The sequence below is a fragment of the Misgurnus anguillicaudatus genome, chromosome 10, assembly GCF_027580225.2.
Source record: "Misgurnus anguillicaudatus chromosome 10, ASM2758022v2, whole genome shotgun sequence".
Classification (NCBI taxonomy): domain Eukaryota; kingdom Metazoa; phylum Chordata; class Actinopteri; order Cypriniformes; family Cobitidae; genus Misgurnus; species Misgurnus anguillicaudatus.
In genome coordinates, this window is record NC_073346.2 from 1,152,731 (window position 1) to 1,178,492 (window position 25,762).

Sequence of the window (25,762 nt, forward strand, 5' to 3'; positions counted from 1 at the left end):
ATGCTCTAGTCCATGTCTCACCATATATAACATCTTGTCTTTTGATGACGTCTTTGCGATGAGACTGCAGATAAGTTGAGTCCACAGCTAGGCTCCAGGAGTCTGCCTCAAAATCTTTCCCATCCTTCTTCAGCTCCTCCAGCATTGACGCGTAATACATCTCTCCTGTGAAGGTAAGAGCAAATCCGTTTAAGGAAACTGGGTACATTTCCTCATATCTTCTATTATTAAAAGTATTCAATTGTACCTTCATCATAGAGGGACTCCATTGACATGGCTCTGTTTCTAAAGTTCAGAGAGTCTGTGGAGTGAGAGAGAATCCGCCGGAGTCCAAGAGGAGAGTCATCGTTCACACTCCTATTACAAACATATCACAAAAACAAAAATGAGCTGTGTTGACAACATGCAGTATATGATAGCATTTGTAACACCTTCTCAAGATCGCTTCAACTACCTTACAACCAGTGGTGAGGCCAGACATTTTGAACTGAGTGGACCTCTGTGAAATAGGGTGGACCTTAAAGGGATAGTTCACCCAAAAATAACAATTCTGTCATCATTTACTCACCCCTATGTTGTTGTCTTTTTATTTTGATAAAACACAAAAGCAGATATTTTCATAAATTATGGTTAGCAAAACACAGCTGATTGTAACCACTGACTTCCATAGTAGGAAAGCAAATATTATGGAAGTATTGTGATAAATGATAATGAAGATATTTTGATAAATGATGGTAAACACAGTTGACGGTACTCATCGACTTCTATCATGTTTTTTATTCCTACTATGGAAGTCAATGGTTACAATTAGCTGTGTGTTTACCATCATTTATCAAATATCTTCTTTCGTGTTCATCACAACTTCTATTCCAAACTATTGGATTAAAGTTCAGTTTTGATACTGGATTACTGCACCTCTTTCTTTAGAAGACACTGGCCAGAAAGCGAAACCCAGTTGAACACACAACACTTTGCACATAATGGAGTCTATGTTTAGTGTAAGACATTCATACCCCGCTAAGTTATTTGTGGAAATGCTCTTGTTGAGGGACAGGGTGGAGCGTCCTTTACGAGAACCAAGTAGAGACTGTCTTAGTGTCTCTGACGGATAGATCGCTGAACTTGGCCTCTCCTTCATTATCGGGTCTGATGAAGAAAAACAACACTAATGAATAACAGCGTAATAATCCTTTACTTATCATTTTTCAGCAGATTTTGTTCACATCAAACTATTAAAGCTCCAGATCACAGGACAGCAGGTCAAGAGTCAATACATGCACTGGTTAGAGATACTGGTTTGTATTGTTGTGATGAATTCATGACGGATTTGTTTATGAAAGAACTTGAAGAAACTGGGACAGGAGAGAGACAGACACTCACTTTTGGTGCGGAGGGCCACGTTTGGTAAAGTTGCTGCGTTTCGGACCAGCGCCAGCCTCTGTTGCTACAATTTATACACAAGTTAAGACATGCATTTGATCTCTGAAATATTCACATCCATTTAACAGAATTACCATAAAAGTAGCGTATTTAAGTGTTAGAGAACAAAATTATCACAAAAATGTGCCTGTTCCTTGCATGACACTAATGTATGAATTCAGAACACTATGGGGCGGTTTCCCGAACAGGGTTTATCCTAGTCCCAGACTAAAATGGGTGTTTGAGCTGCCTTAAATTAAACAAAAACACTTTGTATTGACATATATGAACATATATCAGTGCCATTGTTTTTGCTCAATATGCACATTAGTGATGTTTTTTGTCTTGTATGTTTGTAAAAACTACTTTAATGTCCTAATATAACTAAGGCCTAGTGTCCTGGATTAATCTAAACCCTGTCTGGGAAACCGCCCCTATATGAAAGGGTTTTTTATTACATTGGAGCTTGACAGAGATGGTCTTAATAAACTGCATTAGCATTGTTTTAACCATAGCACAAATGGTTTTAGCTTTAGCTTATGAATGCAATGAACATCTTCATCATGAGTTACTGTATTACTTCATTGTTATTTATTTATCTGATTGTTTTCTTGAAACCATAAAACGTTAACAATAAAACTAACTTTTGGTTTTCCATAAATTTTAATATAAAATATCTGTAATACCTCCTAAAACAGGTTTTGTCACCAGCTCAATGTTAAACCATTAGTTGATTCTTACCTTCTGCTTCATTTTGGCACAGTTGGCCAATGTGTCCCTGCAACGGTTGTGGATGGTTACATTACAAGTTGGGAAAACAAATGAACATAAAATAACATCATTATTTGGCCTTTTATTGTGGCCAGCCTAAGGCACACCTGTGCAATAATCATGTTGTCTAATCAACATCTGATGTGCCATACATGTGAGGGAGAAGGAAAAGTGCTAACTAACACAGTTTTAGACAGATTTGTGAACAATATTTGAGAGAAATATGCTTTTGTGTACATAGGAAAAAGTCTTATATCTTTGAGTTCAGCTCATGAAAAATGGGGGCAAAAACAGAAGTGTTGTGTTTATAATTTTGTTCTGTGTAACTTCACTAAAGAGTTCAGGTAAAATCACATATTCATATGTATATGAAGAGTTTGGTTCCAACACGTAATAAATCCATTTTGACTAATTTGGGTAAAAACGTGTTACCTATACTAAGAAAGTGAAGAGATAAAAACCACTATTTTCTGTTACAATCTTTCACATAGCATCTTTAGGTTGTAAAAACATTAAAAATTCAAATCCATAATTAGATTTTCAAAGATTTATTATAAAAACTTTTTTTTTTCAAAATGCTACAAATCTTTTGAATCAATCTATAAATGTGCATTCATCTTTGCCGTGTTATATTCATTTAGTTGACTAGTGGTATATACTGATTAAAAAAAATAATCATTAATTGCATTAATCAAAACACTTACTTTTCGTATTAAGATCACTGTCATTGCTGCTGTTATACTTGGGACGTCGTTGCTTAACTTTTTTGACAGTGATCAACTGTAAAATGTTTTGGTCCTGCTGAATTTTCATAGCCTGGGTGCCAGCCGATCTTAGCCCCGCCCACCACGATTTGAAATACGGGGAAGATCGGTCTGGGGATTCACCGTTGAGGAGCTACTATGAGAATATCAAAACAGGCTGACGAATTAAATTGTGAGGGCGGGCTTTATACGATGATTGACAGATAAACGACAGTAACGTAATGAACCACGTCAACAAAGAGCGTGTGTGTTGAATGGCTGCTGCTGTAGAGTTCAGATGTGTGGATTCTGACATTGAGTCTGTTCTAACAGATATCGACAGAGCATTGATTTTAAAAGAGGAACAGAGAAACGCGAGCAAGGCATTTGTTTATGTTTTTGCCGTCCTTCCTATGGGATTCGGCAAAGGTTGGTCGCAACTGAAATGGGCAACCTTATCATGGCGATGCAACTCTACGTGCACGACGAGATGGATATAATTAGCGGTCGTTGCCAGCTTCTTTTCGGAAGCCCGGAGTCGTGGTTGCTGAATAAGTGGAGGGACATGCTAGGCTCCAATATTTTCAAGCCAACGTAGGGTATCGTCGTGGATGAAGTTCACCTAACGTACAAATGGTAAGAGATAGTCATACTCCATGACTTAGTAAATACTTCATGTTGTGATATAAACGAAATGTTGTTAACATAGTAGGTGTTGATATACATTCGCTAACTCATACTTAGTATAATCACAATGTTAGTGTCATTGTAGCGAAATTACTAGCAGTTCGGTCAGGCTGCTAAAGACGCCATTTCAACATCACACACTCGGTTGCTCTGATTGGTCGTAGGTCTATCCAATTGAGTGCAGAGGCATTTTTCGGTTGAGACACGCCTCAACCGAAATAGCTCAATGGAGCGTTATCAGACTCAAATTCTGACTAGAATTGAGTATGACAACGTCAGGCTAGAATTTTCATTGACTTTGAGGAAAATAATGGAAAGTTTTTCATAAGATCCTCTGCATTGCAGAAGCTTGATGCTGTCGTGTGAGAACAAGCAACAGCCGTCATTTTTCCTTCGCCTGAGTGCCATTCGTGTAAATTATTCGATTTTGATGGCTTATGTTTCTTCCCCGCCACAGGTTTATCAATGTCATAAAAGTATTATTTTGTTTTTGTTTGTTTCTTGATCACGAAGTACAAAGTAGATGAGGAAAACTAGGTTTCCGTGTACTCAATGCGACGCCATTGTTATTTACAATGCGTGGAATGGTGCGCTGTGATTTGTTGAGCGGATTTATTGCATTCTGCAGAAAAGGAGGAGTGGTGTTTATCGCGTTTTGAGGAAAAAGGGAGAAAAGATTACCGAATAACACGGCGGCTATTGGATTTTGCATAAAATTAAGAATTTACTTTTTAATACTGACCAGATACAATACTGATTTTATGGCGGTAACTCATTTTTTTAAATGGGGTTTATCACATTTTGGAACCAAACTCTTCATATATTTCCTGTATTTACTGTAAAGCTGCTTGATACAAATGCAATACTGTGAAAAGTGCTACAGGTATAAATGTGAATTGAACCTCTCAGTCAGTTCCTCGCTCTTTATTACTCATGGGATTTACCTTCGTGTCATGCAAATTTTTCGCTCGAGTTGAATATTTTCAAGTTGTGCAAATATAGATTTGAGGCGAATAGCGTGTTTTTGTGGCAATCGTACCGCCCAATTTGCCAAATTATGCCTTCCTTCATTCACCAGAAGACAAATTCCAAGTATGGGTTACTATACACTGGACATAACGTCACTTTCACTTATTCTATTAAAATGTTTATAAATCCCTGGAGTGCAAGCGTTTTGTTGACTGTATTAATTTAGCAGTATTATAGCTGGTTATTATGTTGATATTGATTTTGAATTATGGTTGAAGTTAGAAACATGGTCTGTGCATCTAGACCCGAACCAGCAACTCCGGGTTACAAGCCCGACTTTCTAAAGTCCATGACACAAAAATAGACATAAACAAGCAAACGTTTCAGCACATTTGACTATCTGCACTGTTAGCTGTTCTACAAACATTCACCCTTTTGTAAGTATGTTGATAATTAAGGACAATCACATGAATGCAATTGGCAACAGTGGATCTTAATTGGCATAAAATCCAGAATAAGTACAAATCAGGCTCAGAAACATACAGAGTTGTATGCACAGTAGCAGAAATTACCTAAGAATTGTGGTTTTAGCTTCAGCTTAAGAAAAGATTTATGGTACAGTTATTGTCAGATTAATTGTTGGTCAGAAATATTTTGTTTAATTGGGATTTTATCATGCATTTTTTGAGATTTGTCTTTCCACATTCAACTAGATATGACTTTAGTTTTACATGACTGAAATAACTGCCCAGAGGCATTGCAAACATGGTTGCCTAGTGGCACAACTTTTTTTGCTATTTTTATGCTTCCATATTGTTTCCTTAACATTCAGTTATTCCATACGTTTTTTTCTACCTGATCTGGATAAAGTGCCGTTAATCAATTAATTCATTTCTTAAAAGTTTCACAAAGCCACAATGTCCAGCAAATTGAACAAAATACCACATATTTGGTACAAAGTGTGGCAGAAAACTGTATAAATATAACATATACGTATATAAAATGTGAAAAGAAATGGTATGACAGCTTGTTTAAAGGGTAATAGAAAATGCTCTTAAGTGCTGGTCTCATTGTTATGAAGAAACACAGTCCAGAATCTACTGTTGGAATGTCTTCCTGTAGTACTCCCTTTCATTCATGAATGGATGAGTTATGTAGTATTTGTGTTTATTACTCACTGGGGCAGCTGAGGGCCTCTTTTGCAGTAATGCTCTTGTTACAGGCAGAGCACAGTGTGGTAGCAGACACGCTGAGGGAAGTGAACAGGTGACCATTGCTGTAACGCGCCTCACGCTCTTTTGTCTCTTTCTCCCGAGCCTTCATCCGCTCCTTCTCTTTGTTCTGCACACAGATAAGAAACAAAAACACAATTGCTTTAAGTTTAATACCAGTACAAAGTGAGAAAAACATTAACTTTTCAACATTTTGCTTTACTGGCAAATAGATTGAAGTTAATGCAGTGGGTGGTGCTGTTAACATTATGTTGATTGCATTTAATGAGTAATTGATCTCAAAGAAGCTCAACGCTGTTACATCTGACTCTGGATAACCTCTACTAGCAGTGGCTGCTGCTTAGGGGTGATAAAAAGTGCCTTTCTTGGATTTGATTTGAGGCAGCTGAATCTAATAATACCCAATGTTCCTTGGACTTGATATGGAATATCAGTACCATACTCTGAGAGTTACAGCTCAATTTTAGCCCAGTGCCCCCTAGTGTTAACAAGATTTAACAAAATTTAGGAAAATGCTAAACCATATGCCATGTTTTCTTGACACTGATATCATTACTTTTTTGGGAGGATCATGCAAAGTATAATGATAAAAAATTATCCCTGTCATCCATACTTCCTGTTTTATTTAAAACATTATTTTTTTGGTCAGATTTGCATGAAATTTTGTAGGTAGCCTATGGTTGGTTTCCCGGACAGGGTTTAGATTAATCCAGGACTAACCCACCGACAAAAAATGGTTGTTTGGTGACAAACAAATAGGGCTGGGTAATGGCAAGGGCCTCACGATGCATGGGTCATGATACAATGTATCACGATACAATATACGTTTCGCGCTGCGATACATTGCAATACTTTCTTTTTTTATCAAACATGTAAAAAAGAGGCAGATTTTGTTTTACTTTTTTCTTAACGCCAAAGTGCTTCCACACGTCGGCTTTGAAGCGTTTTTCAATTTTCTGCCATTTTCTCACTCCCGCTAACGTCTGAGACATTGGCCGAATGGTCGTATATGACAGACAACTGGACAGCGACAACTATAGCAGTGGCGTTTGATGTACACAGGGGTAGTAGAGATCGAAATATCGACACACTATCGTGGAAAAATGTATCACGATAGTTAGCTGTATCAATAGACCTCTTCAAGGTTTGTAAACATTGAATGACTATCGGGTGCGCGTGCAGCATGGGGTCAAACAGTTCATACCATTTAGGCTTTCTAGTTTAATCTAACAGGGCTGAAAAATGATGACTTACCTCAAATGAAGTGAGCACTACAAACACAAGCCTCTTTGATCTTTGCATTGTCCCAGTCTGCATGTTTAATTGCTTGCAGCCGCAGATGTTGTATTTTTTGTTTTTGAGATTCTGCAGGAATCCCGAAAAACTTAACGGCAGACCTGGTGCGATTTTCACAGCCCACGAGGCAAGTAGGCATTTTTGACAATACCAAATAATACGCAACTCAATCTGCTGTAATGACTTTTCTGACCCCAACATGCGCAGTGGGAACTGCTTGTGACGTGAACTGTGATGGGGTCTATATTTTTGCACAGCCCTACAAACAAACTAGTTTGATTTACTTTGATACTCAATACTTTGATTTATTGAACATTTATATTAATTTCACTCTCTTGGCCTTCTCTTTGGCATGAACAAAGCTGACACTGTTTGTCAAAGCACCACAAAAACACTTTACAGTTTTTGCGTTGATACACGAAGCATACTTGTAAAAATGACAAATTTGAATGGATTTATTAACACTGTGAAAGGTGTAGAAAAACTCTATTGAATACAATAATATGTATAGTATATTAATGATAGACAGTGCAGGTCTATAGATTATAAATAGGTCTAGATATTATACATGTGACCAGTATTATAACTGGTTATGCAGCTTTCTTCAATGTCTATTACATAGAGCAGAAGCAGTAAAAGTCCCTTTCTCTTTCTGTTCCTCTTTTGCAGATTAAAAGAGCTTAATCCACTCATTATTTTTAGATTCAGAAGTCACCCATCACTGGGACACCATTATAGCTTTGCACTTTTATATGTAGAGTCAGCTTACATAAAAAAGCTGCAAATTGCTCTTTCAATGTAGGGGCTGACAGTTCAGGGCTTGACATTAGCATTGCTTGTTTGCTACCATCTATGTGCTCTCTGAGCAAACATTTTGGATATAAAAGATGGTTCATTCATAAAATTATTATAAAAAAATGGGAAAAAAGAAAGTGCATTGCGGGGTCGTAACTTTCAAAACAAGCCAGTTGTTATCGCCATAGAAACCGAAGGCACGCTTGAGACTGCACATGCGCTTTAGTGCATTAGCACAGACCGACTCTGATCATGGCCACTTCTCCAATCGACTCGGGTTTTGCACACACTTTTAATCAGACCCGGAACCCAAAGTAATTCAGTTGGAAAAGGCCGACCATTTAAAATATAGACCCAGAATCGTACGGGTCCCGGTCGTCCATAAAAACCTCAAATGCATGAAACTCGGCTTAAGTTCAGAAGCTTTGCAAAATGCCATTATCACGGAAGGAAAAAAGACAAAATTTGATGCCAGATATACTTGGTCAATTGTTAAAGTCTATGTGTGGGAAACACTGAAAACATCGATTGACCAGTCCGTTCTTGTACACACATGTAAAAATTAATGTGAAGCTGTATCTTCACAAAACATTTGTGTACTGATATGAAAATTGCTATGTCATCAAAATCATCACTTGAGGGTACGTGCACGTTTTTTAATAGATATGAAAAATGACTCATATTAAAATTTTTAGGGCTATGCAGTTAATTGTTTTATGAAGCACACCATAAACTTATTCTATCAGTTCATACAGGGCTAGAAGTATATACAGCTGTATATTTAGATACACACCCAGGTATCGGATCAGTACTCGGTATCGGCCGATACCCTGAACCCATGTTCCGGAATCGGTATCGGGAATAAAAAGGATATCTGAACATCTCTGACCCTGTAATTGTTGCGGGCATATTTGTTGTTGTTGTTAAAGAGCAACTATGGTCTGATTCACGTTTTTACATTTCCTTTGTTGTGTAAGTGTGTATTAATATTACATGTTAAGGATATGCAAAAGGTACAAATCCCAAAGTAAACAATGACACAAGTTATCGTTTCCAATGTAAATCTCTTTTCTTGGACTTCAACAAACACACGGATTGTCACCGGTTAGATCACTTGCCCACCGCGACACCGTCTTTCACCATTGTTTTGATATTTTCATGTAATTAAATCATTTAGTTTCGTTAGAGAGAGCAAACACACTAACAACTGAATGTGTCTGCTGCCTGAATTCAGCTGAGCGTCACGTCACAGAGCAGCAGGTGTCAGAATTCATTTATCTGTCAATGTGCGAGGCAAGCTGACCGACCAGACGATGGCAGAATCCGCAAGCTTACTCGTTTTTGTTATAATATACATATGATGTTTAATATAAGCGATATCGTTTTGTTGTTGTGTTTTTCATCAAGAAAAATAATAAACCCATCATTCAAGCAGCGCTTTATGGAGAAGTAGCCGGTTGCTCTGCTTGGGACTGGCGGGTTCTGTCAGAAGTACCTGCGCACATTGACTCACCCAAGCACTTAATTAAACCATCTGTTGCACTAACATTGCACGCAAATTCATACGTGATTTAATGCAGAGTACGCAAGCCGTGATCACCGGGTTTGTGACGCGCCGAATAACCGGTGGGAAAATTCTGTCACCGCGGCAACCCTAACGGATTGTAGACAACAGTTTACTTCCTGGGCCTGTTGACGTTGACAAGACCGACATTATCATAATTCCTCCAGCTTCAGACTCAGCCTGTAAGTTAACTCCTGTTAGCACTACATTGTGAGAGAATCTTTCAAACATGTTAAGAATCGACATTATTCTGGCTGGTGTCAGAGGTATACAGGCCAATCACAACGTACAGATTAGCTGGCCATTAAGGGACAGTTTTGTATAACATCAGGGCTGCGTTCAGCCCCGACAAAACGTTGCACAGAAACGGTGATGTGTTGAACACCCTGTTGTGATGACGCAAGAGTTGCAGCTAAGGTAGCTGAGAGGCCATTCTTTGTGTTCTTTTTTTAAATGTTTCTGGAGCCTGATGAAATCGTTATAAATGTGTGTTTAATACTGTAAAATACACTCGATGTTACAGTCACTGACCTTGCCGTCCAGAATGAAAGACAACATTCCAACTTGAACCCATTGAGGAAGTCGTGTTAGCCCACCTTACTTTGGCTTGGTTAGATTTTCCATTGAGTTTAGCATTACTTCAGAATGGGAGGGATTATAGGCATGTAGTTATATTAGCGCAGCCTGGCTACTGCTGTGCATGGAGTGTTTACATTTATTTGTCAGTCCACCATAAAATCTAAATTAACCACCACAAATAGATGTTTGTACATCGTGTTTATCGCTGTCTCTGTCTCACATGACAGTTTCTGTACAAACACCTGTGGCATTAGTTGATGTGCTGCCACAAACTGCAAGGAAAACACTGGTATGTTGTTCCTGATTCTCAACCTGTGGATGTTTTTTACAGTTAAAAGGGAGTTTGGGAACTTACAACAAAGCACAGATGACTACATGTTGCTTGAGACAGTGCAAGCACGCATGTAAAGCTAATCTTGTTTTTAGCATTGACGCTAGAAGTGCTGATTTTTTTCAGACCAATCAATGATCTACAGTGTTTTCTTGTCACGTTTTAGTATCAGCTCAGCTCACTTGGAACCCCAACGGAGGGTGTACTAAAAAAAATATCGGATACTACATACTGTACTAAGTGGAAAACCCCCCAACAGTAAGGAAAAGCACCATTAGCCAAGTGCAAAATGTTAAACAGGGCTCAACGCAAATAATTTTTTATACTGGTCCGGTTAGGTGGATCCGATGAAGGGTTATTGGCAACCCTTTTAGACACCATGCACGCTATGTGCTGTTGGCATTTCTCATGAGCTTTGAGGTTTTTTTACGGCAGCTGCTCGTTCCAACAAAAAAGTCTCCCGACTTGTCTGCTTTACCTGGAAACTAACGGCAAGTAAAAGTCTGCTTCCACAATGTTAATAATCATGTTTTCGTTTGGCCTCATAATCAAAGACTGCGGTCGCGCCACCGCTATTTTAACATTTCTTTGCTCTACCTGCTGACGTAACATGCAACAGTGTCCACAACAGTCAATAAGGTAGGAAAAATCTCATGACATTGCTGCGAAGCTAACGTTCGCAAAGCTTAAAAGTCTTGATGGTAACATTGCATAGGATTACATACAGACGGCCACAGGCAGAAAATATATTTTAGTCAGAATATATTTTAGTTAGAGCGTCTCTAACGCTGGCCCCGGGCCAATATTATTAATTATTAATGCTACTACCAACACTTCTGTTTGCTGATGTATCTTCTTGTGTCTTTGTGAAGAAACAGTCCTACAGGAAGTACTGATTCTGGTCAGGGTTTTTCCTTGCTCAAAATGAGGTGGAGGTAGTGCTATCCTGATGCACACAATGCAAGCACACACTCCTCCATCTCTGTCAGGCCATGCACCTACCTTCAAAGTGTACCCTCAGGTTTAAGATATTAGACAAAGACCTGGGTTTTATTACCAAATGTAGATTACAAAAACTACTTGACTTACTAGTCAAGCTCCCTAAAAGACAAGTTGGACAGTGGATGACTAATTGACCATCCTGAACCACTTAATTCCTGGTGGAAGAATAAACAGGCATAAACAGGCGAATCCTTCACGAGAACCTGTGTTAAGTCATTCAGGTTTGCATATATAGCTCATGCAAAGATCACATTTGAATGTCTTTGTAAATCTCATATAACATGAGACTCACTGCAGTGCAGTCCACAAAACACTCTGCAGTTAATCCGGTGTAGATGGAACAAATTTGCACTGAAGAATAGTTCATCTTAATTGATCAGCAGGGCACAACATAAAGTACTGTCCAATGGCCCGGGGTCAGCATGAGAGACGCTCGGGCCAGTAAACCGTATCAGGGCTCTGATTAGCTTTTTGCACTGGTTGCACTCCACAAAAGTTAAGTATATTCCGTTACCGTGAAGTAAAATGTCAGACGTAACAGATTTTTCTATTCCGTCTATACCGCAGAATGTAAATAAGTGGGCGTGGCTAACTCTGCACTCCCGCATGTTCAACTGAGTGTGACGGAGAAACATGTTCATTTGTTATGAGTGGATTATTTTACGAGTTATTTGTGTAATTTCATAGTAAGAACCAGTGAATCCACCGTGGGTCTCTCTCGCTCGTTCTCCCGCTATCTGTGCTCATGCAGCAGCAGTCTCTCGCGTGAGGTCTGCGCAAGCGGCTGCATCACCAAATTAAGAAAGCTCTTCTCGCACACAATGCTAATAGTTGTAGAGTTTAACTTTAAGCAAGCAAAGACAAAACTCTCATTTGCTTATAGTACAAACATCTTTGATCAGACAGACGAGAAAGAGACGCAACAACGGTTAAGGTGTAATAGAAAGTAAAGTGTGTCAAGACCTTAAAATGGACTGAATACATAAATACAAAATACAATGAATGCATACTATAGCTTCAATAGGTATACAATTAATAACGCAATTAAAAACAAGATTCTGTCTATCAAGACTTAATCTGATGTTATCTTCTTGGCATTTTAACTTTAACACTAGCTTTAACTCTCTTAATTTTAAAACTCTGGTGAGCATTAAGTTAAAAGCTAGAGTGAGTGCCAAATGTCATACAACATAAACTGAAAAACATGTATAGTATGAAATATACCGCTACCGTGAAATAAAATGTCTAGGTGTTGCAGGATGAAGTGCAGCCCCATATTGACTGCATTATCCACCGACCTGTTTGCTTTGTAAGCAAACTGCAGGGGGTCTAGTAAGGGTCCAGTGATGTCCTTTAGAAAAGCCAACACGAACCTCTAGAAAAGACTTCATGACCACAGTCAAATGTCATTAAGGCCGGGGTATACCTTTTTTCCGCGGACGCGCACATTTTCGAGTATACTCCCCGCGGCTACATGCGGATGGCCGCGTTCGACATTATACGCAATACAAATGATTTCTTATTCAAATTATTAGTCTAACAGGCTGTCAGGGCAGCACTGATTTGGCGACATTTACAGTACATTTAAACATTAGGATAGGTGAAGAAAAGTAACTGATCCACCATTGCAAACACAGTTTAGAACAAACAACAAGACAACAAAGAACAGGAATCAAACAAACATGCTCCACAGATTTCTGTTCTTGGAAGAAGTAAAAGTTAAAGAAGAAAAACGATAGTGTGTGTGCAAATGCTTTCTATTTCCTTTGTATAATTGTTTATAGTGGAGTGCCCTGTCTAAATATTTTCACGCGCATGCGCTGCGGTCTCAAATTTTGGGCTGGCCGTGGACCCTCTTGATGACGAAAATGACGTCATGCGGACGGCGCGCATACGCCCCTAGTATACTTTCGGCTTTAGCCGTGTTTGGACTATCGGGCTTCAAGCGGGCGTGCCAGTGCCTGCCGAGGCCTCTCGCGTTTGCATTGTCACTTCCGGGGCATGATCGTGCTTCGCTGGTGCTTCGTTGGGACTTAAGGCCCGGCTTTTCTGGCCCGCCGAATACCTTGGGCCAGAGCAGGCCTCTCGGGGCTAGGGGAGTGGTAAAGGTCAAAGGCGGAGTTTATCTGAGTCTCTGGCAAGATGCGCATTCATCTGTCTGCAGATTAAACTGCAGATTTAAAACTAATCGGAATCACCAGTAATTTACTGTTAGATGCCTGCTATGTTTTTACTTCGGACTGAAGAAAAAGATCTGCATATGTAAAAAACAAAGACGCGTTACAACGCCGAACACAGCTACCGGTTCGGGAGAAGTTTATAAAGTTTCAGGCACAGAACAAAGTGTTTAAAGTCCAGCAGTGCTGAGAAATTAAGGATGTGTGTTGGATCATCGTTTCATCATCCATGTATTAAAGAAGCGATCACTCGAGTCACGATGGTATCTACAGTCGGTGAGTAAACTTGCTACATAACGTTTGCATACAAAACACTTTCTTAAATTAATTTTGGAGATTAATTTAACTCTTATATGAATGTAGCAAACTTTATATGTCGGTATACTGTATGTGTATTTACAAACCCTTTATACAAAACGTCACAGATGTGCTGCTTTATTCTTTTGTGTCCGTTTTACAGAAAAAATGCCAACGTAAAGCTTTCAGTTTATCATCCAGGAGTTTTTATTTTGTAGTATATGAGAGAGGACACAGCAACAGATGCAAGATCAGGAGATGAAACGAAGATGATGATGATGAGACAACAGAAGCCATGGTTGTTGAAATCCGACGGGAGGAGATGTCATTAAATACACCTGTTTGTGCACTGATATAAACTTCATATGTAAATAAAGTAACACGCTATTATTACTACAGCTGCTTGTCAGTTTATTGAAAATGATTGCTTAATAAGGATTACATCCTAATGAAACACAGAAATGCAAAGATGCAACAAAATGTTAAATATAACCATCATTAACTTTTTAACCACTGTAACATAGCTTTTTAAATACTTGTGTATATTCAGAGTTGATTCTTAACGAGTAAATTTTCTAATGATTTCTCAAACGTTTTGATTTTTGAGATGCAAGTAAATGATTTTCAGTCCTATTCAGCTATGCGAGGCAGTAAGTATTTATTGATTGACACATTATTGAAATAGCTTTTTGACAGCTACCTTGTGTTTCATGTGATGCTCAACTATTAACGTTTTCATGATTAAAGATATCACACTTCTTATAATGTGTAAGTATGTTTACATCGCCATAGAACTATAATTACAAACTTATACATATTTAGACACACGTGCATACATGTATTTTACAATAAGATTATTTTACATAAATGTAAAATTAGGACTCGTTATATTCTTTAAAATATTGTGTATATAGTTTAATGGCACATTAGGTAGATGAACGCTTTATTTGTAATTATCCTACTTAATAAAGTTTACTATATTGATCTGATATTGTCTCGTCGTGAGATTGCTCGTGTGCAGCCAACATAAACTTCAAGAGTAACACCGCGGATGGAGCAAACGTCTCTATCTTCTCATCTTGGCTTTCACCTCAGTTATGATCTAACTCCCGTCTCCTGTCAGCTTGAAGTGACTTCCACACTGTAAAACAGGCGGAGTTGTGTGACGTTAGATCCAGGTAGGTGTATTAAGGGCGGGGTTTTCTGAAGCGCTGCGGTGCTATTGGCTTGACAATGCAAACGCGTCTTGATTTTGGCTACGCAGCTGAAGGTCGGAGGCTATTGGCTCCGTGAGGCCCGTTTGAAGCCCTGGCTCGCACAGGCCCGATAGTGCATTAAGTCCATTAATTTTTTATTTCTTTGGGACATGGATGATGGTAGAGCATTTAAAGCATGGGGTGACTTTGCACAGCTCTGGTGATCTGTTAAAGATCTGTAAGAAGATGGGGGCCAGCTGGTCAGCACAGGTTTTCAGACAGGCTGGCGTTACACCATCTGGGCCTGGTGCCTTTCTTCTTTTGTTTTTCTGAAGACTTGGCGCACACCTTTTTTCACAGATCTGAGGTGCAGGTATTGGGGAGAGGGGGGTTGCTGGAGGTGTTAGTGGTTGTGTGGAGAGATGATCGGAGCAGGTGTGGGGTGTTAGCCTGGGAGTTTCAAATGTACAGTAGAACTTATTAGCCATTAGGGATGTGCATTTAGCAAATTTTTCATTTCAATTAATCCATAGGTCCAAAGAGAATGAGTACTTGATTAACTGGGGGCGGGGCAATCAAAGGGGCAGGGTATATGCGTCATAGTGAAAATAATAATCTTTTTATTAAAAACACTAAAATAAAACTTAATTTTGAAGAAACTATGACAGAAAAATGAACACATACTAGATTATTAATGAATTAAATTAAAGATTTTTTAACAGAAACCTCTTACAGGAATAGCTGCGTGTTGAAGTGAAACTAAAGGGTTAATAAGCACAAACCGAAGCGCTTTATATATGACTTACTCTACATAATATTAAGCCTTTATACAACATAAAAGTATTAAACAACATGCATATATCTGCACAAAATGCAAGACTTCAACAAAGTTTTCAACTAAGTTATATACAGAAAGTTTAACTCCCTTTGTACATGTGCATTATAAACAGCGCACTTTTAAACACCTCCAGTCAAAGCACAAGCTTCATAACATTAAGCAGCTTTAGTCTTTTGCTATCATTTTAGTGATTAGCTGTGTCGTGTCGTCCCCTTACCTGTTCTCAGTCAAGATGTAATGTGCTCGTGTGGCTCTCTGGTATCTCTTGACATTTGATGTTTAAATATGAGATGATAACCCATTAAACTTTTTTTGATGGCGCTGTACATTTTGCACCTGACTGATGCAAAAAATCACGGCATCCTTTTAAACCATAGTGTCTCAGTGATGTGAGGTGTGGCTGGCTTCATAGGATTGCGTGTTTTGAGGGGTTGCCGAGTTGCGGGTGAGCGGAATTATCTGTTTGTTTTTGAATCATGCATGAAAATGTTACTGATGTCATACGCCGGTCTGCGTAGCTCCACACGACATCAAACACAAATCTCCACCCTACTGAAAAATCCAGCTTAGACCAGCGTAAGCTGGTTTAAGCTGGTCTCCCAGCTTGGTTTGAGCTGTTATTGCTGGTGTAGCAAGCTGGTCTAGCTGGACTTAGCTGGTCATGCTGGAAGACCAGCTGACCCATCAGCTGGACCAGCTTTACCAGGCTGGAAGGACCAGCTTAGAACAGCTTAGGGCCAGAGCAGGCTTCTCGAGGCTAGGGGAGTAAAACGTAGCGCTTTTCTAAGCGGATTTAAAAGAGGAACTATATTTTAATGGCGTAATAGCACTTTTGGGAGTACTTCGACTCGGCGCAGTAACACCCTTCCTCTCCCATTATGAGAGTGAGAAGGGGAGCGAACTTTTCAGGTGAGTCAAAGTACTCCCAAAAGTGCCACCACGCCATACAACACAGTCCCTCCTTCAAATCCGCTCAGGAAAGCTGCACGTTCCATTTTGTACCACCAAACCCGCTCGCACAACCACTCGTCCCAAACAGGAAAAACGTTGATGTGTTTGGCCACTTCCAACTCCATCTCCAAATGGCACCATTGAACGAACGGGGCCAAGCAAAATGCTATCGAAGCGTCGCAGCGCGCTCCAGCGCTTACGTGCACGCACACTGATGATAGAGGGATGTATCAACAATTCTTAGTTAAGGTAATAACATATTTTAATATTGAAAATGAGTAGACTATTCCTTTAACAACAGGGGTGATCGGATTAGTCCATTTATTAAAGGTGAGACTTTTCTACAATCATTGAAATGTGGGAAAAATGAAGAGAAAGGCAGCAGATATAGCATCATTCTTCAGAAAGAGTAACAAGAAGCAGCCAAATGAATCTTAGTAAAATACATTTCAGTGGCCTACAAAATTAACATGATTTTCTGGTCTCTATAGTATTTTCAGCAATGGGAGATATAAATCCTGGTTTCAAAGTAAATTTCAAAAGTTTTATTTGATTAAATAGTTTAAAAAAACATGAGGCTGAATTATGACTATAGATTTTATGTTAATCTCAATTCATTTTAATTAAAATTCAAGTATTGTAGCAATTGTATGTTATACATTATTCTTATTAACACACCTATACTTAAAAGTATTTTAAGGATGGATGATAGAGATTTTATGTGCCACCCCAGAGTAACTGCTGGCCCCTGCCTGGCCACCACTGAAAATCCCTTGCTCCGCCAGTGATTTAGCAAAACACAAAAAATACATTATATTATAAATCTTTACCTGGACAAGTGACTTTTGTGCATGGACAAGTGAAACACAAATTTACTTGTCCGAGGGACAAGTTGCTCAAAAAGTTAATGTCAAGCCCTGTAAGTCACTTGATGGGTGGACAAAAAAGAACAAGAGCAACACCGTCATGACAGCAACCTTCTTAAAACTGATGCCATTAATGCCAGCGCGTCATTAAAACCTAACCATGATTACTTAATAACTGTAAAAACATGCATCTGCGCAAAAACACACACGTGCGCGCACATAAACAATTCAATGCATTTATTTAGTGCTGTTGCAGAAGACTACACGTGTCAAGCAGTGGTGCTCTCAGAGGAGCCTTTTTAAACGTTAATGTAAAACTATGATGATGATAATAATAATAATAACCAACTATCGTCATGACTATTGCCATGAAAGCCTGCCCTTGGCGATATGTCTGAAGATCGTCGATACACGATACTATCGTCTATCGGCACAACCCTATCCTACGCCATTGTGGCTATGCCGTAGGACGTACGCTATAATGAGCCCTATTGAGTTTAGATTTAAAATTTGTAGTGCTGGGCAAAGATTAACCGCATACAAAATAAAAGTGATTTTTTGCATAATATATGTGCGTGTACTGTGTCTAATTTTATATGTATATTTAACCACACACACATTCATATATTCATTTCAGAATTGTTTTATTTATATATCATTTTTTTTATTTTATTTATATTATTTTATTTAATATAGATTATATAAAAATATAAATAAATATATATAAACATGTAAATGTTTCTTAAATACATACATGAAGGTGTGTGTATATATTTATACATAATAATTAGACACAGCACACACTCATATATTATACCAATAATCACTTTTATTTTGTATGCGATTAATCGCGATTAATCTTTGCCCAGCACTAAAAATTTGACAATTGTCTTAACAAATCATTAATTAAATTATATTTGACTTTTGAATTATTATTTTAAATATTTGAAACTAAAATCTTTTTTGTGGGGCTAGTGAAAATTTTGGCAGGGCAAGTGAAAACCTGAACCAATAGCCCGACCGGCCAGTATAAAAAAATTTTACGTTCAAAAATACTTTTTACAGTTTTGAATGATCTATTACTTTTATTTGGTAAATGGACTGTATTTATCTAGTGCTTTCATAGACCCATGGCCATCCAAAGCGCTTTACAATTTGCCTCACATTCACTCACTCATTCACACACACACACACACACACACACACACACACACACACACACACACACACACACACACACACGGCGGTGTCAGCCATGCAACAATATCTCAACACTTGGTCAGGTGGAGCCAGTGGGTTGAACCACCAACCTTCCGGTTTGTAAACAACCTACATGAACCACTGAGCCACTGCCGCCACAACTAAATGCTATTTTTACATATCTGTTTTATTTTCAGACATAAGATGAGTAGACTATAAAGTAGTGACTTAACGCTGAGCGCTCGCAACAATAAATTAGGCCAATTTTAACCAGTAAAAAATTTATGTGACCAAAATCAGCAGAATATTCAAGTCCCTTTTAGCAGTGATATGAAAAAGCGAGGTAGAAACCGTTGCCGTCAACCCCAGGGAGTTAATACTTGAGAGTAATAATTGATTGTGGTTTTCATACAGTTTACAAGCTTACCCTAACCGAGCTGCTCGTGTTACATGGGGCAGACTTAATCACTTCATAACTGCACAGCTCAGCTGCAAATGCGAATCACTTCATAACTGTGCAGGTCATGCTGCATGTGGCAGATGTGAATCACAAAGAGTGGATGGCAACAATTTCCTTCTGCTTCATTTTAATAAGACAGAGGTGCTTATTATTTAACCTCTAACAAAGATTGGTGAAATACAACATTTCTTTAGATGTTTGCAATGTTGTTTTGTCTTCCACCAGTGTTTCCAATACATTGATTAACTCATGGCGCACCGCCACAGATTCAACACCGTGCGCTACAAATAGATTTTTCATGATTCCCATTTACATTTATATTTTACTAGTTAAAATCGGCTTAATTCATTGTTGCGAGTAGGGATGTGCATTTATGTAATTTTTTCATTTCGATTAATCCATAGGTCTGAAGAACGAGTACTCGATTAACTGGGGGCGGGGCAATCAAAGGGGCGGGGCGTACACGTCATGGTGAAAATGAAAATATTTTTATTAAAAACACTGAAAAAAACTTAATTTTGAAGAAACTATGACATTAAATGTTTGAATTAAATGTTTTTAACAGAAACCTCTTACAGGAATAGCTGCGTGATGAAGTGAAACTAAAGAGTTGATAAGCATAAACTGCTTTCTATATGACGCAAGTTTTCAACTAAGTTATGTACAGAAAACTCCCGTTGTGGATGTGCACCATAAACAGCGCGCTTTTAAACACGTCTAGTCAAAGCACAAGCTTCATAACATTAAGCAGCTAAGTCTTTTGCTATTATTTTAGCGATTAGCTGTGTCGTGTCGTCCCCTTACATATTCTCTGTCAAGATGTATTGTTTATGCTCTTGTGGCTCTCTGGTATCTCTTGACATTGATGTTTAAATATGAGATGATAACGCATTGAACTTTTGACGGCGCTGTACTTTTGCATCTGACTGACTATATTTCCGAAAATCACGGCATCCTTTTAAACCATAGTGCCTCAGTGATGTGAGGTATGGCCGGCTTCACGGGATCGGTGAGTTGCCACGCATTATGCGGATCGGGGGGTTGCCGCGTGCACGGCGGGTGCGCAGAATTATCTGTTTGTTTTTTAATCACGCATGGTAATGTTACTGATGTCATACGCCGGTCTGCGTAGCTCAACACAACGTCAAACACGCATCTTCAGACCCAGTCTTTACAACCACATGTGCTTGTAACGGTAACCATACATCCAATGCTGCCATATCCATAACAGTGTTTCCGCTATATACATTCTACCGTGGCGGCCCGCCACGCCTAAAACTTCCCCGCCACGCCTGCGGTTGTGGAAGGAGGGATACAGCAAAGGAAATCTCGCTGGATGAGCACTGTTTTATTCTAGTAATCCTTCACCCAAACCCAACTCTAAACACAACATTTCACAGGATTTAGGATGTATTTGTATCTCATTTAGGCAGAGCCGCTGTTTCCATCGTAATCCTACCTCCAAATATAATCATAAACCTTTCGGCATTTGCTGTATCCCTTCTAGACAAAACCCACAGCGGCAGCTAGCTCGCAAAATAAAGCTACCGAAATGTACGCACTGTCAGACGGGCTGTCTTAAATAAATACATTTGTTTCTGGATTTGTGTTGTTTACTCATTTATAAATAAATTTCCTAAAATATTATATTTGTGCATTAGTTTCATGCACAAATAGATTTAAATCAACAGATGATGATTACGTCTCTGTTTTGCGTATTCACGGACACAACGCAGGGCTGCTAGAAAAGATTAAACTTTTGATTTAACATATTACGAGTTTATTTGGACATTCATTTGTTATCACTGTATTATTATCAAGTTATCAGGCCATTCGTTATTCAGAATATAGGCTATAAACGCAGCGCACTGGCTGCTGCTGACCGCTCAGCTGTCAGTCAATCTTCTGTGCTTCAGATCGACACTCACAAAGTTTCACATTAAATAACAAGATATTTGTCCAAAAACAAGAGGCTAAATACTGAATACTTCTTATATGGGACTAAAAGACATTAATAGTCGAATCTGTGTGGAAGGACATAATTCATGTGGGAAGAGAAGGACGTTGGTAATAAAAACTTGAGACAGACGGTGAGACTGTTTTACCTGTTTTCAGACGAAACAGCAGGGTCGGGGTACCCGCGGGTGAAGCGCATATATTTGATGTAACGGGTTTAATAATATTAACGTGTCATTTTTGTTGTAGATGCAGGTCAGGTCAGGACTCAATAGGCGAGCGTGAACTGCGGGTCTAACAACCAGAATTCGACTTGATTCCGATAGGTAGCAGTTTTTAAATGGCCCTGTGCTTATTTGTGTTTAAGCTCTGTCTGAAGACTGTTAAAGGTTTATATTTAACTGTGCAATTTGCGGTGTGACCGGGTCGGGGTCTTTATGTCAAACGGGACAATCATTTCAGCCCTACTCACAATAAGTTTGTTTATGCAATATGAACATGAGCGTTGTGTGATATCCATTATAAATCCAGGTAATAATCAACTTACAACGTCATTTGCTGGTCTTTCTTTGTTCAGTTTGTTAAAACAGTCTGAATCATAATCTTATGCTTCCCCTTTCTTTGTTTTATAGTAAGACGTCACCTACTGAAGTCGCAGTGCTGTTTAAATTACATTGTTCTGTACAAAAGGGTGACAGGTGGTAAAAGTTTGGCAACCACTGGCTTAAAGTAAAACCAAGACCTTTAGGCTTTTACAGAGAAGGATTCTGTATCATTTTGAATAAATGATAACAATAGGGACTATTTTTTACTTTTTTTTATTTACCATGAGTGGACATAGACTGTGAGGAGTGAGCAGGAAATAGAAATCGTGAAGCAGAATCAGTGGATCTCTGGCGAACTGATAACACAATGCTTTCGGCGGGGATCGGGAATCCAATCCACTCATACAACCTACCCTACTGTTTCACATAACAAAGAGGCACCTCAGCCTGCAAGAGCAAATGGGTAGTGGCAACAAAGCCACCTGACATTCACCCCAGATCCGGTTCTGCCTGATGCCCATCCTTATGCTGCCCAACTGATGACTACATTCAATAGCTTGGCTATAGCCTATGTCACCAAAAAGCAATATGAGATGGTCTTCTTTATTTATCTCTTTACAATCAGCTTAATTTGCCTGCTTATCTGCCGGGCTGACTCCGCTTTCTGTGTAAACGTTCAGCTTAGTTAGATTCTACAAAACAATAAGCTTATTTATTCTTTGTAAGCAATGGCAGTCACATTATGCCTCTTCCGCTATGTTTGTTTAAAACATTAACAACTGCTCAACTGCTTGACATTTGCTTCAATCTTTTATTCCAATACATAATAAAAAATTTTACTATAAACTCATTAATTTTTCAGTTGTCATAGGAGATCAGGCCCTCCCGGCTAAAGAGCTCATAATAGTTGTGCGTTGGTCCTATGGCGTAGCCTCAACATAGTAGGCTATACGTCGGTTTTCATATAGACTGTTTCATCGGCCGTTTCATGGTGACGCGATAAGCATCACAGAACATTTCATTTATTCCTGTCAGACTGCGGCGAGCTGACTGACCAGATGATGGCAGATGGCATTTGTTATAATATACATATATGATGTTTAATATAAGCGAGATTGTTTTGTTGTTGTGTTTTTCATTAAGAATAATAATAAACCCATCATTCAAGCAGCTCTTTATGGAGGAATAGCCGGTTGCTCTGCTTGGGACTGGCGGGTTTCTGTCAGAAGTACCTGCGCACATTGACCCAAGCACTTAAACCAGCTGTTGCACTCGCATTTGCATGCAAATTCATACGCGATTTAACGCAGCGTATGGAAGCGCTGGATATAAACAACAGTTGCATCTAATTCAAAAGTGAAAGTAAAATGAGCACGTCTGTATGTGTATTTATAAGCCCCTCCCACCCGGTGAAACCGGTATCACCGGGATTGTCACACGCTGATTAACCGGTGGGAAAATTCGGTCACCACAACAACCCTAAATCCAAGTAATGTTTTCAAGACAAAAAAATGCTATGCCATTTTTATTTATTATTATAGTTTCGCATTAAAGGCGGAGTGCACAATGTTTGAAAGCCAATGTTGATATTTGAAATTACCTAAACAAACACGCCCCTATCCCAATAGAATCTGGACCTTCTTTTAAAAGACCCGCCCCACACATACGCAACCCGGCAAGGATGTCGGTTAGTAGACACGCTCCTTACTGCTGATTGGCTATAAGTGTGTTTTGGTAGTCGGCCCGTCTCCTTTTCCAAAGCGTTTTTCAAACATTGTGCACTCCGCCTTTAACATGCACATTGCGTGCTTTTCCTTGCATGGGGGTTTAGAGCTTCTAGCATCTAAATGCAGCGCATCATGCAGCTGCACTTCTCTCTGTCTCACGTGCACGCGCTCTCGCATCTGTCCGTAGTCTAAACATAAACTAAAGCAGTAATCCTTACGTATTTGTTCAGTTTTATGCGAGCTGAAGCAAACTATCTCTTTTGTTTTATAACCCGCTGCATCTTGGCGCCTCTCTAACTCTCTCGTGCACGTGGAGAGAGCTGTGCTCTGTCTGAAGTCAGATCACTAGGTAGTAATCCTGTTTATGATATGCATTTCAAGGAGTTGTAGCAATACATCCCTCGTGTTTAAAATATAAATCGCGTCCCGCTGAATGTTTTTAAAGGCACCTCTGAGAGTTTTTCCCCCACTTGGTAAGCTGACCGGACGTGACATGGGGCCATGGCAGCATTGACGATCCCATTTTTTAATTCGAAGTTCGAGGTTGTGACTTATTTTCAATCGATTTCAATTTAAAATCGAAATCGTGACACCCTTAATGCTGAGTTTACACCAACCGCGTTTTGGGCGTCAAAATCGCGTCTACCGCGCCTAGTTTGCCGCTTGAATACTTTAAATGCATTCGCGCGTGTAGAGCGGAGTAGACGTGTGGAAAAAGCAAGCATTTGACGCGCGTCAGAGGCAAACTCCGCTTCTTGTGGGCGGGCCAAGAGCTATGCGGTTGTCTGTTTGCAAGATAACTGATGTTGATTGTGCATTTATCGAGAGAGTTACCGGATTGTATGTGGTAACCTTACTATAGGGGAAAATAAACAGCGCGGGTCGATAAACGTCACGTGACTCAAAAGTGAAATGTGTATTTCACTTTTGTAAGTGTGTGTTGCTGGGGTGCTCTTAATGATAATGATTTTACATTGCTGTTTATGGTATCATTGCACATTCTGCAGCATCAATTAAATACTTTTAATAAATGTAATCATGTACACAATGTACAATAATACTGAGGTGTAAAAAAGTATTTGGTAATATAAAGTAAGTACAGATAGCATCAAATTACTATTTACACTTATTGCAAAGAACTGCTAGTTTTTTATGGTGTAAATAGAATATATGGTTATTTTAATTTACGGTAAATAGAATCAGGAAATGTGTGCATATATCCAGATCCACAAAGTCTTAGTGAATGAATTCCATTCAATTTTGTGCAACCTCTAACATATCTGTATTGCTTTATATGCATTTGTGCAATCATAAAACGTTTGTGGAACTCTTTACAGTCTATTTATTTGGTAATAGGCAATAATTGTAACCCCACATAAAATGGCACCTTTCAAACTGCAGTCTGTAGTGAAAGCCATCACCAGTTCCCTAATTCAAGACCAACATGGCCAATTCTGAAATTGGATATGGGCACCAAACCACCAGGTTTTTGGTGGAAAAGCGCAACCGAGGTTCAGATTTGGCACAGGCTCTGGGACCAGCCCAAGTGAAAAAGGGGCATTCACGGCAGAGGAAATACTAGCAGCTCCACATCATCTTCTGCAAACCTCAGGTTCTCACATTTATGCTCTTTTCTGAGAAGGCTCTCAGGCTGTGTTTGTGCTTTTTTTTCTCGCCAAAATCCTTTTATCCATTTTTCATAGATGGTACAACAGATGTACTTTGCATTTTACCTGTTATGTCTGACCATGTACATGGCTGCAGTTGTAAAAGGACAACACACAGCACCTACAAGGTCAAAAGCACTGTACACTGTAAGTGCCTTACTGTAAAGCAAGTACGCAATGTCTAAATATCTCATTCAATAAGTTTGATCTAACTTTAAAAATGGGTCAGATCAAATACAGTCAATTTTACAGGTTTCAACAAAATGCAAAGCTTACATACGCAAGCATGCAAATGAAGTGTAGCTACAAAGGGAAGTAATTACGTCACTTAACAGACATCGGCTCGCTATCAAAAGTAATACGAGAAGCAAAGAATTGAACAGACTAAACTCGATATATATATATATATGTGTGTGTTAATAAAAAGTGATTTCACAAATTCATGATAGCAAAGCAAAGCACAGTCAATAAGTAGCCTAAATATAAGAACAAAG

General features: G+C 39.0%; 1 protein-coding gene across 2 annotated transcripts in view; it reads right to left on the reverse strand.

Moving 5' to 3' along the window:
- arhgef2b (rho/rac guanine nucleotide exchange factor (GEF) 2b) overlaps positions 1-25,762 on the reverse strand; it is a 39,072-nt gene that overhangs the window by 12,389 nt on the left and 921 nt on the right. For both annotated transcript variants that reach the window (XM_055209577.2, XM_055209576.2), the window contains exons 2-7: positions 5,768-5,930; positions 2,161-2,228; positions 1,381-1,444; positions 1,014-1,146; positions 248-357; positions 22-165 (exon numbers count right to left, since the gene is read on the reverse strand). In XM_055209577.2, the coding sequence (XP_055065552.2) occupies positions 22-165; positions 248-357; positions 1,014-1,146; positions 1,381-1,444; positions 2,161-2,228; positions 5,768-5,930 (682 nt within the window). The remainder of the gene's footprint in view (positions 1-21; positions 166-247; positions 358-1,013; positions 1,147-1,380; positions 1,445-2,160; positions 2,229-5,767; positions 5,931-25,762) is intronic.